General features: G+C 52.5%; 1 protein-coding gene across 1 annotated transcript in view; it reads left to right on the forward strand.

Moving 5' to 3' along the window:
• LOC137824722 (uncharacterized) overlaps positions 1-16172 on the forward strand; it is a 27099-nt gene extending 10927 nt beyond the window's left edge. The window contains exons 2-6 of the mRNA XM_068630392.1: positions 13809-13882; positions 14773-15099; positions 15207-15511; positions 15701-15940; positions 16167-16172. Coding sequence (XP_068486493.1) covers positions 13809-13882; positions 14773-15099; positions 15207-15511; positions 15701-15940; positions 16167-16172 — 952 coding nt within the window. The remainder of the gene's footprint in view (positions 1-13808; positions 13883-14772; positions 15100-15206; positions 15512-15700; positions 15941-16166) is intronic.
• Positions 16173-19178: the final 3006 nt, after the last annotated feature.

Here is a 19178-nt window from a genome sequence, read left to right on the forward strand (position 1 = left end):
ATAGCATGGGAAGCTTGGACAGAGACCTTTGTCTCTTCTGGAAGAGGGTGGCGGATGCCCACATAACATTCTTGACCCCCACCCTGATTTCCTTCGAGTTCTTTGAGGACCAGTTGGAATTCCAAATAGGTTAGGACGCTGCACCCTTATCTTCACATTGCTCTGATATTGTTTCTGGGCGTCTTGTGCAATACACCAAGGCTTTGGTTTTATCTTTTCTGCATTATACCTGCTTTGCTGTCTTATTACCTTGTGTACTTACCCCTTTCTCCCTTGAGCTAACATATGCACTTTCATTTCATGCAGGACACCATGTTGGGTAAGAACATGCTCGCCGATTTAAAGGCGCTCGCCCGCAGTCATGGGTTGGCGACCGGCTCCCAGACGGTTCCCAACTCAGCGGTCGAGAAGGCCATCATCCAGGGGCGATCACCGCCTAAGGCGCCCGCCCAACGAAAGAAACTGGTCCTTAAGAGGCCAAGCGGAAGGCCCCCAAGTTGTCCAAGAGGATGAGGAAGAGGACGACGAGGTCACGGGGACGGCCTTGTCTCAAAAAGGAGGAGGGTGGCACCACCTTCTCCACCTGCCCCACCCCCTCTTCCAGCTTCAACACCACCGTCAACACCTGCCCCTCCTCCCTCATCGCCAACGCCAAGAGCCCCTTCACCACCAGTCCAAGCGGTTCCATTGGCCACTGCGCCACCTGCAACTGAGGCCCAAGAGCCAAACTTCTTAGAGGACCCCCCGAGCGCTTCTACTCCCCATATATCAGCAGGAGGGGGCCCTCCTTCCAACACCTCAGCTGCAGGAGTCGTTCCAATCGGGGATGAGGTCGCTCACACCTCTCCAATCCTAATCACCGAGTCCCCGATTGCGTCGCCGCGCCGAGAAGCAAACACCGAAAATGTTGCTAAGGAAGGCGGCGACGAGAACCCTCAACAAGCCCCCCTGGCGCCTCTCCAAGCTGCAAATCTTTCCCTCGAGGTGACGAGGATGTGGGAACCTCTGACCGCGAAACTCAAAACTATTGCAGAGGATATCCCATCAATCATAACGAGAGCTGTGGAGAGCTCCACCAGGCGGCTACAGGATGACATCTACAACCTCAAGACCGAGAACAGCACGATGAAGGTCGAGGTGGAAAAGGTGTCATTCAGCCTGACGCTCGCGGAAATGGAACATTCTCGAGTAGAGGATGCCCTAAACACCGAGCTCAGGCTTGCGCGCAAGGAAGCTGTCGACCTGCGCCGCAAGGTCCACGAACTTGCCCAAGAAAAGGTCGAACTTGAAAGCAGAATCGTGCCTCTGCGTACCAAGGCGAGCAACCTGGAGGCTCAATTCAAGCCAATGCCGACAAGGTACAGAAGCTGGAGCAGAGGTCGATCGACCGCGAGAAGCTACTTGGGCAAGTAGAGAAAGCAAGAGACGACGCCATGGCTGATCTCTCCGAGGCCAACAAAGAGAAGGTGAAGGTGGCTGCCGAGTTGGCCCAGGCTCAAATAGAATCTAAGAAGGTGGCTGACGACCTTCTCCAAGCTCAAGAGACCAACAAACAACTCCAAAAACAGGTCGAAGAGCTGGAGCAGCAGAACAAGGAGCTTAAACAGCAAGTTGAAGGATTTCAAAAGCAAATCGAAGAACTTAAGCTAAGCTCTGCTCAGATTCTGGTTGCTGGGTTTGATGCCGCTCGAGAACAGTTTGCATGCCTCTTCCCTGATCTTGACCTTAGCATGGTGTCGTTAGACAACGAAGTGGTAGATGGGAAAGTCGTTCCCGCCGAAGGCTCAACCAACTCTACCCCATCTGCCTCTTTATGAATTCGCTTGTATTTATCTTGTAAAAACTCTTGCACATGTATTTTGAACAGCCATTTACTTCAATAGCAAAATTTGGATATGTCTTCTGACTTCTCTTGAGCGCTTTACTTTCTTTGTATGTTAACTCTGCTGCGTTTAACTTAGCGATTTTGCAAACATGACCTTTGGCGTAACTGCTTCGAGCCAATTCAAACTTAAGTAATAATCGCTTTAAACAACTTGTACCCCTGAGGCACTAACCTGATCGTAAGAAAAATTCCAAGCAATGAACTGTAACTCAATCATTGGTTCAAGCAACGTCCCGCTCGTCCTGCTTTACCAAACAGGTCTTTCAATCTTTTCCCGATCGCCAAGACCTCTTGGCAGCACCAACTTTCCTTAGCCTCAGGCTTTGGCAGTCATCTCTTTATCCGAGACAGAAATGCCCCTTGGGTCCTTCCTTTACCTCCCCTGAACCTCAGAGCTAAAGACTGGCTGGCTAGGCGTTCTCTTCGAACCTACCTTAGCCACCTTTCAAGCTTCTTCCACCCTCTTCGCCATACCTGAACTCGTTCAAGACGAGAAGGATTTTATCTTGCCTATACTCGCGCACAGGCGAGAAGGACTTGAAACGGCCTTAACTCGCTCAACGGCGAGAAGGACTTTATCAGGTGCCTCAACTTGCCCAGGGTGTACATCTCCTCCCCCCTGGATGCACTGAGGACCTTTTCTTTCTCACGCCTGCACTCGCTCGACGGCGAGGAGGTCTTTGATGCGCCTTAGTTCGCACAACGGCGATAAGGACTTTATCCGGTGCCTCAACTTGCCCAGGGCGTACATCTCCTCCCCCCGGATGCACTGAGGACCTTTCTCGCCTGCGCCCGCTCAACGGCGAGGAGGTCTTTAACTTGCCTCTACGTTGCCCCGGGAGTTACATCTTCTCGCTCCCAGAAACACGGAGGACTTTTTTTCTTTCTCGCCTGCACTCGCTCAACGGCGAGGAGGTCTTTAACTTGCCTCTACGTTGCCCCGGGAGTTACATCTTCTCGCTCCCAGAAACACGGAGGACTTTTTCTCTTTCTCGCCTGCACTCGCTCAACGGCGAGGAGGTCTTTAACTTGCCTCAAAACGCGCGAGGGCGTTGGGGTCTTCCATCTGGTGCCTCCGATCGCCGAAAAACGATGAGGACTTTAAAACCTTAACTGGCGCCTCAAATCGCCGAAAAACGATGAGGACTTTAAAACCTTAACTGGCGCCTCAAATCGCCGAAAAACGATGAGGACTTTAAAAACTTAACTGGTGCCTCTAATCGCCGAAAAACGATGAGGACTTTAAAACTTTAGAAAACATGCGACACATCTTTTCGTGCCTTAAATCATGTACGAATGACAAGGTCTTTCTTCGAAACTTTTGGAAATAACACATATGCAATCTGAAAACACCGTATACTTTGAAAACTCTTCTTTCATTGGGTGGCCTCATTAAAAACCCTCCTTAGGGAAAAAAGAGTGCCCCCTTAAAACTGTTTTTACAGAGACATTGCAATGTAATATTTGTGTTTGTCTTTACTTACAAAGCTCTTAGCTATAGTACAACTTCAGGTGTGTGGCGTTCCAGGTACGAGGAATCGCCCCCCCTCCAACGTCTCCAAGCGATAGGCTCCGTTCCCGAGTGCCTCGGTGATTCTGAACGGTCCAGTCCACTTGGGTGATAGCTTGTTCTCCATCTCGTACTGGTTGGCCTTTCTCATCACCAGATTGCCTTCTCTAAACTGCCTTGGCATCACCTTTGAGTTGTACCTTCGCTCGACCCTTCTCTTCACCGCCTCAGCCTTCAGCCTTGCCTCCTCCCTGACTTCATCCAGCAGATCCAGGTTCAGTCTTCGCTCTTCATTCGAGTCTTCCTCCACAAAGTTCTGGAATCTCGGCGAGCTCTCCTGAATCTCGACTGGGATCATGGCATCACACCCATAGACCAAGCTAAACGGGGTCTCATGGGTTCCTGACTGCTCGGTGGTGTGGTATGCCCAAACTATTCGGGGTACCTCCTCAGCCCAACTTCCCTTGGCTTTCTCGAGCCTTCTCTTCAAACCTCTCAGCAATACCCGGTTAGCCGATTCCACCTGGCCATTAGTCTGAGGGTGCTCGACGGATGCAAACACTTGCTGAATTCCGACCCCTTCGCAAAGCTTCTTCAACAGGTGGCTCGCAAACTGAGTCCCATTATCTGATACCAGGCGCTTAGGCACTCCAAACCGGCACACAATATTCTTCCATACGAAGCCTTCGATCTTGTGCGCGGTGATCTGGGCCACTGGTTCTGCTTCAATCCACTTGGTGAAATACTCAATCGCCACCACCAAGTACTTCATCTGCCTGATCGCCAGCGGGAAAGGCCCCAGGATGTCGATTCCCCAAGTATGAAACGGCCAAGGGCTGTAGATCGACTTCAACTCCTCGGGAGGTGCCTTGTGCCAATCGGCGTGCTGCTGGCATTGTTTGCAGCACTGGGCGTACTTCTTGCAATCTTCTCTCATGGATGGCCAATAGTAGCCTGCACGGAGAGTCCTCGCGGCCAGAGCTCGACCCCCGACGTGACTTCCACATATCCCTTCGTGGAGCTCTGCCATAATCCTCGTGCACTTCTCGCCATGTATGCATTCCAGGAGTGGGTGAGTGAATCCAAACCTGTACAGATCGCCATCAATCAATGTATACTTGCTAGAATTCTTCTTTACCTTCCTAGCTTCTGTTGGATCTAGCGGGAGGAGGCCATCCGCCAGGCACCGCTTGTACTGTGTTATCCACGTGTCTGGCTCATGGGTGGCGCAGACCTGCATCACGTCCACCTTCTCTCCTCGACATGCTCTAATCCTTGGCGATCTCAGAGTTTCTTGTGTCAAAGACTTATGGCTTCTCGCTGCTCTCTCCGTCGACCTGCTTATCTGAAGGACCAGGTGATCTGCTACAAATGCCCTCGGCGTCTTCAAAGTTTCTTGAATCACCGTCCTCTGCCTACCCCCCTTGCCTGAGCTGGCGAGCTTAGCAAGCAAGTCAGCTCGGGCATTCTGCTCTCGGGGCACATGCACCACTTCAAAAGAGGCAAAGGAACTCTTCAATTCCTGCACATACGCCAAGTAAGCCGCCATTTGTGGATCTTTAGCCTGGAACTCGCCTGTTACTTGCCCTGTGACTAGCAGCGAGTCACTCTTAGCCATCAGCACTCTGGCTCCCATTTCTTTAGCCAGCAGAATCCCGGTGATCAGTGCCTCATACTCTGCTTGATTGTTGCTGGCTTTGAAGGCGAATCTTAACGATTGTTCGATCAGCACGCCGTTGGGTCCTTCCAATATGACTCCAGCACCGCTACCCTGCTGGTTTGATGATCCATCCACCGAGAGTACCCAACGGAAATCATCTCCTTCAACCCGCGTCTCCTCTGAAGAGAGCTCGACTACAAAATCTGCAAAGATTTGCCCTTTGATCGGTCCTCGAGGCTCATATTTAATGTCAAACTCTGACAACTCGACTGCCCACTTCACCATTCTTCCTGCAACGTCAGGTTTCTTCAAGACCTTCTGGATGGGCAGGTCAGTCATCACCAGTATTGTGAAACTGTGGAAATAGTGGCGCAACCTCCTCGCCGAAAATACCACAGCCAAAGCAGCCTTCTCCAGGGCCTGATATCTCGTTTCTGGGCCCTGCAACACTTTGCTCACAAAATAAATAGGCTTCTGAGCCTGATCCTGGTCTTGGGCGAGCACCGCACTCACCGCCCTCTCAGTCACAGCGAAATACAACCTGAGAGGGATTCCCGCCAGTGGCTTGCACAAAACCGGCGGGCTCGCCAAATATTCCTTCAGCTTGACGAAAGCTTCCTCGCACTCTTTCGTCCAAGCGAACTTGTTATTGCGCCGCAGACACTGGAAATAGGGATGTCCCTTCTCTCCGCTCGCTGACACGAAGCGGGATAGGGCCGCCATCCGACCCGTCAGCTGCTGGACTTCTTTCACTGTAGTCGGGCTCCTCATTGCCAAGATGGCGGCACACTTGTCCGGGTTGGCCTCTATCCCCCTTTCAGTCAACAGAAAACCCAAAAATTTTCCAGCCTCCACGCCGAAAATGCATTTCTCCGGGTTGAGCTTCAACTTGAACTTGGCGATCGTCGTGAACAATTCTTCCAAGTCTGCAACGTGCTTGCTTTTCTCCTGCGAGGTCACGACCATGTCATCGACGTAAGCTTGCACGTTCCTTCCCAGCATCGGTGCAAGTACTCGATCCATCAGCCTCTGGTACGTGGCCCCCGCGTTCTTCAGCCCGAACGGCATCACCTTATAGCAGTAGCACGACCTCTCCGTCATGAAGGCTGTTTTTTCTTCATCCATGGGATGCATCTTGATCTGATTATAGCCCGAGAAGGCGTCCAGGAAACTCAGCAGCTTGCACCCTGCAGCACTATCAACTAGGGCATCAATGCTTGGTAAAGGATACGAATCCTTTGGGCAAGCCTTATTCAGGTCGGTGAAATCGACGCACATGCGCCATTTCCCGTTGCTCTTCTTTACCAGCACGACATTTGCCAGCCACTCAGGGTACTGGACTTCCCTGATGTGGCCTGCAGCGAGGAGTTTCTGGGTTTCATCCTTGATCGCCTGCCTCCTTTCTTCATTAAACTTCCTCCTTCTTTGCCGCACCGGTCTCACCATGCTGTCCATCGCCAGATGATGGCACAAGAAGTCGGGATCGATCCCGGGCATGTCCGAAGCAGACCAGGCAAACGCGTCCAGATGCCGTTCAATCACCTTGGCGATCTGGTCCTGGAGATCGACCTCCAGAGATCTTCCGAGCTTGAAAACCTTTCCCCCGATCTCCTTCTCGAGCCACTGCTCGACGGGTTTGGGCCTGGACTCTCTGGCGATCACCGCCTTGGTGATTCCGAGTTCCCTTGCTTCCTCCGGGCGATTCCGCGCCTCTTCCTCCTCCAGGGCAGCATCTACCATCTCTACGTCCCTTCCCGCGGCCTCCTCCATTATCGGCGGTCTGGGCTTCACGCCGGGCGGTGGGGTGGTTGTGACATAACTCACTGATCTTTTATTTTTCAGGCTATTTTCATAGCACTTTTTCGCTTCCTTCTGATCAGACTTTATCGTGATTACCACCCCTTCCATGGACGGCAGCTTCACCTTCATGTGCCGAGTCGATGGAATTGCGCCTATCCTGTTGAGAGTGGGCCTTCCCAGCAGGATGTTGTATGCTGAAGGGGCGTTTATGATGAGGTACTTGATTTTCTTCGTCCTCGACCCAGCCTCATCGGTAAACGTGGTTCTCAGCTCGATGTACCCCCTGACCTCCACCTGGTCGCCAGCGAACGCATACAAGCACCCTCCATAGGGCCTTAGTTGGTCAAGGGGCAACTCCAACTGTGTGAAAGTCGGCCAGAACATCACGTCTGCCGAACTTCCTTGGTCCACCAGAACTCGGTGGACCTTCCTCCCCGCCGTGATCAACGAAATAACAATGGGATCGTTGTCATGAGGCACAACGTCCCGAAGATCCTGCTTGGTGAACGTAATGTCCACTTCAGGCGAGTGATCTTCAAACATGTCTAATGACATCACCGATCGCGCGTACTTTTTCCTCTGCGACGCGGTGCATCCACCACCTGAGAAACCCCCTGCAATGGTGTGGATTTCCCCATGGATGGGCATCTCGTGTTGCTGGGCTTCTCCCCCTGCCGGCTGGGAACTCGACGCTCCTCCGGTCCTTCTGTCCAGCAGATAGTCGTTTAGGAACCCGCTCTTAACCAGATCGTCGAGCTGGTACCCTAAAGACAAACACGAGTCCAGGTTGTGGCCAAAGCACTGGTGGAACTCGCACCAGACATCCGGCTTCGACCCTAACACCTTGTCACCCACCTTCTCGGGCGCCTTCAACCTAGCAGATATGTTAGGGATAGCGATCAGGTCCGCTAGTCCCATGACAAATTTGTGCTTAGGCGGGCGATTGTATTCCCGGCGTGCTGGTTGTTGGCGTGCTGGCGGTTGGCGCGCTTGGCTTCTTCCCTTGTTTCTCCTATCATAAGGATAGCGAGTCCTTTGATCCTTTCTGGCCGCCGCTGCCGTCTCCAGCACCCTCTGTGGCTGGATCCTGGTTTGGGCGCGTGGCCTGACGGGGGCCACACTGCCTCTCTTCTCGGCGACCTCACTCTCGTCAGCGATGTGAGCCACCGCAAGTCGCCTGACTTCAGCAAACGTCGCTGGATGAGCCCTGATCAAGGCTTCGCAGAATGGCCCTGGCTGCACGCCCTTCTTGAAGGCATAAACCAGCATTTCTTCATCCTTGGCCGGCGACCTGACCATCTGCGCTCCGAAGCGATTGAGGTAGTCTCTGAGGGACTCCCCGTGGTACTGCCTTATATCAAACAGGTCATAGGACACCCTGGGCGGTGCCTTGTTCACAATATACTGCTCGACAAAGATTTTCGAGAACTGCTGAAAATTAGTTATGTGGCCATTAGGCAGGCTCACAAACCACTCCATCGCCGTTCCCTGGAGCGTGCTCACGAACATCTTACAATAGACAGTATCCGACCCTCCTGACAGCATCATCTGTGTGTGGAACGTGGTCAGATGAGCCTCTGGATCTTCCACGCCAGTAAAAACAGCTTTAACCGGGACCACGCTCGTGGGAATTGGCGTATCGGTAATCGCCTGAATGAAAGGCATTGGGAAAACACGAGGCGGCGTCGACGGTGCCACCTCTTCAGCGGAAGAACGAACCTGCTGCTCCTGAAGAGCTCGACGTAGCTCTTCAGCTACTTTACTGAGCTCCTCGTTCCTGGCGCGAGAGGCGACCAGGTCTTCATGTATCCTCGCCTGCTCGACGCGCGAGGCTTCTACAGTGGCCTGCAATGAGCGCATCATTTCTGCCATCTGCGCCATGGTCATGGCGGCGTCGCTTTCAGCTGCGACGGGAGCCACAGGACTGGAACGATTGCTCCTCATCTTTCTCATCAACTTCAGCGAACCACAGAAATACAGCAAATAACACTTCAACCACGAACGAACTAGCGACCGATCGGAGAAGATTCAAGAAACTGCGCAAGAACTTCAAGAACACCGCGAACCTTCGAAGAAAATCGCAGCTTCACCAAAAACCACCGTTTCCCCGCGAACCAAACAACCACTCGAAAGCACTCGAATCCACCGATCGAAAAGCTGAATGAATGGTTTAAAACACAACTTCACCGAACAAAACTCAGAGAAACCAAGAACGACGGTTGCACCAGCACACAACCCGCGCAGAAAACCTCAAAACCTCCACGAACTCACGCTGTGGATGGGAGCACGTTTTACACGGCCCCACGGTGGGCGCCTGATGATCCTGCCTGTTGACCGGAGCGCTGGAGAATGCCTCGTCAAAGGATCGACGTGCGCGCCGCTTCTCACTTTCGTTCCTCCTCTGGATCTATCTCAAGAACCTGCAAAGAAACGATACGGCGCCGCTGCGGCCGATCGCACTCCGACGCTCAAGTCAGTGACGGTATCACCAAATACTAAGGACTGGAACCGTGCAAACCTCTCTCACAAACAGCTCTGTCACTCGCAAGCGTAAAGTGTATGAACTGAACGTGCGTACCTTAGAAAATCTGTTAGGAACTCTTATATACCTGGTGGTTTTCTCTCTCCTGGCAGTTACAGGCTTGGACACGTGGCCTGCATCCAACCGTACACGTGCCATCATCTGGAAGCTCACTGACTTGGCGCTGCTTCTACTCTCATTTTGGCTAAGCTACCTATGCATGGTACTGCCCAGTGCATAGCTAACTCAGGAGTGCGATCTCTACTAAAACTGGCGAGGTAGGGCCTTCATACACCTTCCCTGTGGTCTCGCCGGCCGCCTTCATAATCTGCTTCTCCTTTAACTTCGGCGATGTGCTTGTTCTGGCGATCTCCGACTGCCTGGTCGCCTGAGTCTGCATCTGGCGACTTCGTCCTCAACCTGGCGATCGCCTACCCTGGTAAGCTAGAGATCGGAACGCGCCAACTTAACTATCGGCGACTACACGGGCCTCCCGACTTCCTTCCCAACTGTCAACCTGGCGCCTTGTCAACACGCCTACACTGTAACAGGATGCCACGTCATCGCATCTGACCACCAGGGCGGTACAATTTTGAAAGGCACCCCAATTCCTATATGTCCACTCATCATTTTGCAGGTAATATATTTTTGCTTAAGGACAGGTCCTATTATTCAAAGGGGGTAGATCCATCAAATGAAGCAAGACTATAGAGGAAGATGTATCGTAGGTCCTCGGGCGTTGACCAAAGTCAACATGGTGGGACCCCGAGAGACGAATCCATTAGAAAGTACTGCAGGACAGGAAGGATTTTTCTTGAAGGTCCACACCTAGGGCGTTGACCGGCCTCGGGCGTCGCTTAGGCTCAGCATGATAAAGGCGTTTGCGACGTTTTGACAGGCTAGGGAAGTGTCCCCTCCTGATACCCGCGAGCAAGAACAACTGTGGAGGAGGCGACACAGTAGGAGTAAACACAGTAGGAGACGACACGGTAGGAGGGGGCACGGTAAGGGCGTGGAGACCTCGGGCCTCGACATCCCATACAGTAGCAAAAGATAAAGAAAGGTGGTTCTCAAACCACACCCCCAGTACTTGAAGGGAGAGACCCGACTCACGAAGGATCTGTGCATGAGGTGTAGGGACGCGGCAGTACACACCACCGTTGGAAAGCCACTGGGACAGAAACGACCCATGAAGAGGTCATGTCCCAGAAGGTGATCTGCATGAATGGCACGTGAGGAGGGCAGGGTACTCCAGGGTGAGTGACTCAGAGAATGGGCGCATGAGTTGGCACCCATGCAGTCACCTCCGCGCGAGTTGCACTTCGACAGGGCAATCCTACACACTGAGAAGACCCTAAGACTGGGAACGATGTTGCTAAGAAGCACCCACAAAATACGCAAGTCTCAGGCTGACACGTGGACAAGAACACTGGGAAGGTATATAAGGTTTTACGGTAAATAGAACAAGGTACGTTTTCACACATTCGCATACTAGTTCACTCATTTGAGAGAATTCAGTTACACTTTTCTCTGGACATTGATCTTACGATGTCTGCGACGAGAGGTGTTTGGTGTTTCCTGTCCAATAGCTGACTTGATCGTCGAAGTGCAAACGACCGCGAGGGCGCCATTTTTCTCTCTGTTTCGGGTGCTCACGGCGGAGGAAGGAGAACGCTAGAACAAAAGCGAAGGGGCTCCAGAAGCGCAGTTCGTAGATACGCACGAAGGTGATCCAAGTCAACCGACCGAAACATTTGGCGCCCACCGTGTGGCCGTTCTAAAACATCTGTCCCACCGCAGGAAGTAGAAGATATAGTGAGAGTTGTGGAAATTCATAAAGGTTTTTCAAGATTCTTGAAAGGTTCGAAAAGAATACTCAAGGTTTGCTCCGATTTACCGAAGAAAGTTCAAGATTCGATAAAACAGTTCAAGATTCTCCAAGAAACATCTAAGGATGAGGAATACCAGGCAAAGTGCTACAGCGTGTGCAAGGAATGAGGCCTTGACCTTGCAGCAGGTGATGGGGATGATGCAGGGCCTTCAGGAGGCGATGGCGACGTCGAGGGCGGAGGAGGAGTGCATCCAGCTAGATCTTGCAGCTTTGCAAGCCAGAAACGAATAGTTGCACCGCATTAACGAGGAGTTACGTCGCGGGTTGCGCAACCAGCCTGGGAGTCGTGAAACAGAGGATCAAGAATGCTTTACGCCTCCCCGGGAGTTCCCCATGCCCTTCTCGTAGGCAATCATGGATGCAGTAATACCATCCACGTTCGTAGGGCCGAAGGCTACGTTCACTGGAGTGGAAGATCCCGAGGCGCACCTCACTGCGTTTCACACGCAGATGATGTTCGTTGGTGGTTCTGATGTCGTGAGGTGCAAGTTGTTTATGAGCACGTTGGTGGGGGTGGCGATGGACTGGTTCATCAGTCTCCCAGATGGCCACGTGACTTCGTTTGCTTAGCTGTCGCAATTGTTCAGGGAACAGTACATCGCGAACTGCGCTCCCCCACCCGTTTCTTATGATCTTTTTGATGTGAGGCAGTATCAGGGGGAAACGTTGAAAGAATTTGTTAATCTCTTTGGCGCATAGGTGGTGAGGGTCAACACCACTGATTAGTCAATGATAGTCCATACGTTCAGGAAAGGGAATTTTCCCTGAACCGTTCTGATCCTGCCGACAACTAGAACGTGGAGGAATCGCTTTGTAGCACTCTCTTCCCCGTCTACGCGACTGTGTTATCTGCAAAATCACCCTCAGAACCTTCTCTAGGATCTCCAAACGCGACCTGCAAAACACACAGACGGCGCCTCTAGCGGCCATTTGCACTCCGACGATCAAGTTAGATCACAGAACCACCAATGAGAAAAACTAGTAGTGTGTGTGAAAACTCTTGCTCTCTTTTTTTCTATCTCCTCTCTGAATCTCACCCTGATTCTCTTTTATGCCTCTCTCTGTATCTGGGCCTCACAGAATTCTGTTATGCCCCTCTGGCATGTGTCAGAACCCTGTTATGCTTTTCAGAGACAACGTACCTCCAGAATCAGTAGAGTGTGAGTGTCTGTGCGTGTCGGCGCGTCTCTGCGCTTGGCTGCGCTTGTCTGTACCTTTTAGCGGTACGGAGTGCACCTTTATCTGGACCGCGCCCTTCTCAGATGATGACACGTGGAGGCATGCGACTCACATCTAACCATACACGTGTCACTACTTGAAGGGCTCTAGCGCTTCTCTTTGTGCGCTAAGTTATTCCCTTGCGGAGTAACTTAGCATATTTCTTCCATCTGGGTAAATCGCATACTCTCAGGAGAACGCCAGGTGTGGCTGGTCTAGGCACACTCACCAAGCGTTGCTCTCTGCGTAGACGGCTTACCCTTCACGGTGTCACGCACGTAATGGGTTGAGGGAATCACCAATCACTGACCGGTTTACTAGCTCCCTCAGGCCACTCTCGTGCACGATTCCCTGAGATGTGCTCATGCGAGGTCCATGCGTAACGCTCTCGCTGGGAACCTCAGTCCCAGTTTAACTGCGTGTAACACGAGACCCCGATGACCATGCACCCGATGACTGATCAGTGCTCTATTGCTTCTCGCGTTCTGCCCCAGGCGTTCATCTGGGAACGGGTCTGTTGGTGGCCACTTGGTTACTGACCACCGATCACCGTTCTGGGTGATCTGTCCCCTGACTTCTCTGCCGCCCGATCTATCGGTGGTCACTTGTTTACTGACAACCGATCACGTTCACCCTGATCTATCTGTCACCTGGTCAACGTGTCACCCTGCGAGTGGTCCACGTGGTTATCTTCTGCTGACGTCATTGACTACCGATGACCGACCGGATCACAAGCCCCCTAGTCTCGAGCTGTGAACTCGTTCTCAGCGAAGAGGCTGAGTGGTCGTGCCCTCGGTCCACATGGCATGTGGGCCACATCTCGTGCCACCTCACGTGCGGCCCCTTTAACGTTTCAACTTCCTCCCTTAATCTTGCGACGCGTGGACGCATCAACGGTCAGCGTGGTGTGTCGCTAGCGCTTCCCTTTTTCAAATAGGCGCGCGCCTTCACTGTTTCTCCATCTTCTTCAATCAACTCTTAGACTTTCTGCGAACTCTCTCTGCACTTCCATCCTTCTTCCCGCTTTTTACCTTCAAGACTCTTGCGATCATTCAAAGGTATGGTTTTTCTTCTTCCTGGGTCTATTTAGGTCATTTTTACCGATTGCATTCATCTTTCTCGTTATCATGCATTCATCTTCTCTGTTTTCCCTCTCTCGACCCGCGCTAGGGTTTTTCGCGTTCTTGCTCTGATTTCTGCTTCTCCTTCCTCCTCTTTTCACCTGGGCATTTCTTTCTCCTTCCCCTTCTCTGTTTTCACCGAACCATTCATCATTCCCTCTTCTTCCATTCATTCTGACTTTTCGTTTTTTCTCCATTGCAGCTATCTCGCGATGGCTCGCTTGAAACAAACCGCCCGCATTATTGCCTCGTCTTCTGGTGCACAGCCTTCCGCAAGTGCGCCAGCTCCACCACCACCCGTTGCAACCTCCTACCATGACAACGCCAGGGTCTACGACTGGGCCCCCCTGGCGTTGCTTGCCGAAACCTCCACCCTACTGCCCCAGGGCCACCTCACATCCCTGCTGAGCAACAACCCCGATGAGCCTTCCTGCGCCATCGACAGGGAAAACGATTTCAACATCCAAATCCGCATCCCTCCTCGAGGGATGCCCATCTGCGCGGATGATAGGGCCACCAATGGGGTGCCCTTCGTCTTCGTCTACTCTGCCATCTTCAAAAGGTTGAAGCTACGCCTGCCATTCACCTTTTTCGAGAAGGAGCTGATGATGGAGTTGAACGTCGCGCCCTGCCAACTCCATCCAAATGCCTGGGCTTTCATCCGGGCATTTGAAATTCTCTGCAACTACTTCGGGCATAACGCCTCCGTGGACGTGTTCCTCTATTTCTTCGAGGCGAAGAACCCTGGGGACAGGTCCTGGGTTAGTCTGAACGGGGTTGCTGGACGGGTGCTCTTGGGCCTGTATCAGCAATCCTTCAAAGATTGGAAAGGCAGGTTCTACATGATATCTGCCACCCCACAAAGTCCAACGTTGCTCGAGGGGTACCCCCTCTACTGGGTCCCTACGGTGGAGTTCAGAAAACCCCGGGACCTCGAAGCCATGGCCCCCTACGAGCGCGAGCTATGTGGGCTATTTCTGGGGGCCAAGTACAACTCTGCACTCCTCATCAAACATGAGTTCGATGTGTTGGCCCTGAAAAAATACATAGGTAGCTCTTCTTCTTCCGCCTCTTAGGATACTTGCACATTCTCATGCATGATTGCATACATTTTGACTTACTTGCATAACTAGGCCATCTAACTCTTCTTTTTCCTTTCGATGTAGATACCATGTCAGGGAAGGATAGGAGGAAAGCTTTGCTGGAGCTTGCCAAACTCCGGGGGGCCAAGGGGACTGGCTCCTCTTCTTCCACCACCGAGCCTATTGCAGCCCCTCCTCTCTCGGTCGCGCCAGCTGAAGGCCCCGAGCAAGGAAAGAAAAGAAGGAAGCTGGTGAAGGCCTTTCCTTCATCTGCTGCTGCTGCTGCTGCTCCCTCAACAGAAGAGGAGAGTTCTGGCTCTCCTCTTGTACACCGCAAGAGGAAACTGCTAGCGGTTGAGGGGGCCTCATCTCTTCAACCTGGGGAGATCGAGGTGGTGGAGGTAGAGGAAGGTTCACCCCCTCCTCCCTCTACTCAACCTGCCCCAGAGCCCACGTGCCTTCCCTCTCCCCGCCAACAGCCATCTCCAGCTCTACAGCCACCATCTCCCCCCCAGCAGGCCAATCTCTTGGTCAATCTGCTCCTCCTGCTGGGGGCGCTTCTGCTCATTCTGGGGGTCTCCCACCACCACTGCCAACCTCCGCTGCTACTGCTGAATGTGGCGGGTCCAGCTCGCGACCAAGCGTCTCTGGGGCTAGCCACGAGAACTTCAGCCGGGTCATCACCTTGGTTCGACAGCTCATCTGCAACCGAGAGCTCGTCGAATGGAGCGGAGATCAGGTGGATATGCACCTGGCTAGGCAGATGGTGCTCTCTTTGGAGTTTTCCACCCAGCACCGCAAGCAAATAGCCCTGGAGAAGAGGGTAAAGGAGCTTGAGCATGACAGGGAGTCACTGCAAAGTGACTTCGAAGCTGCCCAAGGGTCCGTGGATCTGATGCGGGGCATGGTGGAAAAAGCTAGGAGGGAGTACCTAGCGCAGGTCCAAGAGACCATCAAGACTGAGATCTTGATGGGGCAAGCCGTAAACTCACTGGACTGCGAGGTGGTGCAGCTGCGGGCCGAGACCTCCTCTCTACGCCAACTGAACTCTCAATTAGTGGGGAAGCTCAAGTCCACCAAGGAAGCGGCCGCTACTGGGGAGAAGAAACTCGAGGAGGTGGCGGGCAAACTGTATGAAGCCAAGGGCCAATTGGAAGAAGCTGCCTCTTCCCTTGCTGCCCTTACCACCGAGAAAAATGCTGTGGAGGCCTCAAAGCAAAAACTGGAGGCGGAGAAAGCCGATCTTATGAACGTGGGTGCTGACGCCCTTACTGACGGATTCGAGCTGGCGCTCGAGCAGATCCGATGCGTTCTCCCAGACTTGGACCTCTCGCAATTCAGCATTTATCACGAAGTGGTAGACGGAAAGCTCACCCCTCCTCCTTGAGCTCTTCTCTTTTTTGTAAATTTATACTTTTGCACAACTTTTTGTACTTGGAATCTGTATGAAACTCGATGTGAATACATACTCGTTTCAGCTATAAGCTTCTTCTCTTGTACTTTCTTGAGCTTCACCTTTCTTTCTGCACACGACTAACTGTTAGCTAGCTTAGGTTTAGCGCGGTCTTGTACTCTTTGATCTTGGCCTCTAATTTGAACGCGACCAACAACTTCCTTAGCTTTGTCTTTAACAGCTCTTGTGCGCTGCTTTGCACCACTAGCCAATCACTGACGACTCATCAGTCATCGTTCTTTGGTCTTCACTTAGCTTCTCTGTCGCTCTAGCGCTAAGTGCATAAAGGACTTTGACATCGATCGCTCGAGGTGATGCCTCGTTTTGGGGAAAGAAAAGTGTTTCTCGCTAACCCCTCTTACCTTCCCCAAGGTCATCACCCTTCGGCGGATTGGGTCGTTCATTCCCTGCCTCACTCCTGGGGTGAGAAGGGTTTCGAACTAAGAGCCTTACTGGGCCAATATTGGTGTATTCCAAGTGGGTAAGGACATTTGTCAAAATCTTTCCTTTCCCTCTCTTGGTCTTACTAGCACCCCTGGCTTTTCAAACCCTAGTCGCCTGCACTCACACCTGGGGTGAGGAAGACTTAGATCAGTGCCAGTACTCGCGCCTAGGGCAAGTAAGGCCTAACCGATCACTTGCACGTGCGCCTGGGGCAAGGAGGATTTTAACTTTAATACTTGCGCACACTTGATATGCTGGAAATTTTTTCATTGGGTGGCCTCGTCAAAAACCCTCCTTAGGGAAAAGAGTGCCCCCTTGTCTGTTCAACTGTTCCCACTATATACAAAGCATGTATCTTTAGCGCGAGAACGCAACTACTTTACAACTTAACTGAAGTAAAATTTTAAGTGGGTGGCGTTCCACGTTCTGGGGATTGCTCCTCCCTCCAGAGTTTCTAGCCGATAAGCTCCGTTCTCCAACGTCTCAACCACTCTGTACGGGCCTGTCCACTTTGGAGACAACTTGTTCTCCATCTCATTCTGATGCGCCTTTCTCATCACCAGGTCACCTTCCTGGAAACGCCTGAGCCGCACCTTAGAGTTGTGCCTCCGTTCTACTCTTCTCTTTACGGCTTCAACACTGACTCTGGCTTCCTCTCGCACTTCGTCCAGTAGGTCGAGATTCACCTTTCGCTCTTCATTGGACTCTTCAGCAATGAAATTCAAGAATCTGGGGGAGCTCTCCTGTATCTCCACGGGAATCATGGCGTCTGTCCCGTAGACAAGGCTGAAGGGTGTCTCATGGGTGTTGGACTGTGGGGTGGTATGATAAGACCATACGATTCTGGGGACCTCCTCTGCCCAGCCTCCTTTAGCCTTGTCTAGCCTTCGCTTCAGCCCCCTGAGCAGTACTCGGTTGGCCGACTCCACCTGCCCATTGGTTTGTGGGTGTTCCACTGAAGCGAAAACCTGCTGTATCTTTAACTCCTCACACATCTTCCTCAGCTGATGACTCGTGAACTGGGTGCCATTGTCGGAGACCAACCTCTTGGGTATTCCGAAGCGACAGACGATGCTCTTCCAGACAAAGTGCTCGACTTTCCATGCGGTGATGTGTGCGACTGGTTCTGCCTCCACCCACTTGGTGAAGTACTCGATGGCCACGATGAGAAACTTCATCTACCTTATCGCCAGGGGAAAAGGTCCTAGGATGTCGATCCCCCATGTGTGGAATGGCCACGGGCTATGGATGGACCTCAACTCCTCAGGAGGTGCCTTGTGCCAGTCCGCGTGAAGTTGACACTGTTTGCAACGCTGAGCAAACCTCACGCAGTCTTCCTTCAGCTTTGGCCAGTAGTACCCCGCGCGGAGTATCCTACTTGCCAAAGCGCGACCACCTACATGGCTTCCGCACACCCCCTCGTGCAGCTCAGACATGAGTCTGGTGCATTGCTCGCTGTGCACGCAGATCTGCACAGGGTGAGAGAATCCAAATCTAAAGAGGTTTCCATCAATTAGAGTAAACTTACTTGAGTTCCTTTTTATCCTTTTTGCCTCTGCCACGTCAAGTGGGAGCACACCATCTTCTAAGTACAACTGGTACGGCGTTATCCACGTGTCGGGTTCCTTCACCGTGCAGACCTCCATCAACTCATCGATCTTCGACGGTCGCGCTCTCACCCTCGGTGCTTTCAACGTTTCTTGAGTCAACGACCGATGACCGATCGTCAGACGCTCCATTGATTTGTACACATGAAGTACCTGGTTGTCTGACACGAACGCTCGCGGTACCTTCAAGGTCTATTGAATGACGGTCCTCTGCTTCCCCCCTTGCCTGAGCTGGCCAGCTTGGCAAGCAGGTCTGCTCTGGCATTTTGCTCTCTTGGCACGTGCACCAATTCAAACTCGGTGAAGGACGTCTTTAGGAGCTGTACATACTCCAGGTAGGCTGCCATCTGGGGATCTTTTGCCTGGAACTCCCCTGTAACCTGCCCGGTGACTAGCAAAGAGTCGCTTTTCGCCAGCAGGTTTCTTGCTCCCATTTCTCTTGCTAGCAACATTCCTGCGATCAGGGCTTCATACTCCGCCTGATTGTTGCTAGCCTTGAAGGCAAAGCGGAGGGACTGCTCGATCAGTACCCCGTTTGGGCCTTCCAAAATGACTCCAGCGCCGCTCCCCTGCTGATTAGAGGAGCCATCCACCGATAACACCCATCGGAAATCTAAACCTTCTGCAGGTGTTGCGATCGACGACAGCTCGACCACGAAGTCCGCGAACACCTGCCCCTTGATCGGTCCTCGGGGCTCGTACTGAATGTCAAACTCTGACAATTCCACTGCCCACTTGACCATCCTTCCTGCTACGTCAGGTTTCTTCAGCACGTTTTGGATGGGCAGATCCGTCATTACCACCACTGTGAAGCTGTGGAAGTAATGCCTGAGTCTTCTTGCTGAAAATACCACCGCCAGGGCAGCCTTCTCGAGGGCCTGGTACCTTGTTTCAGGGCCTTGCAGCACCTTACTCACGAAGTACACAGGCCTCTGGGCTTGATCTTGCTCTTGCACCAGGACTGAGCTGACTGCTCTCTCCGTCAC

The sequence above is a fragment of the Phaseolus vulgaris genome, chromosome 8, assembly GCF_000499845.2.
Source record: "Phaseolus vulgaris cultivar G19833 chromosome 8, P. vulgaris v2.0, whole genome shotgun sequence".
NCBI lineage: Eukaryota > Viridiplantae > Streptophyta > Magnoliopsida > Fabales > Fabaceae > Phaseolus > Phaseolus vulgaris.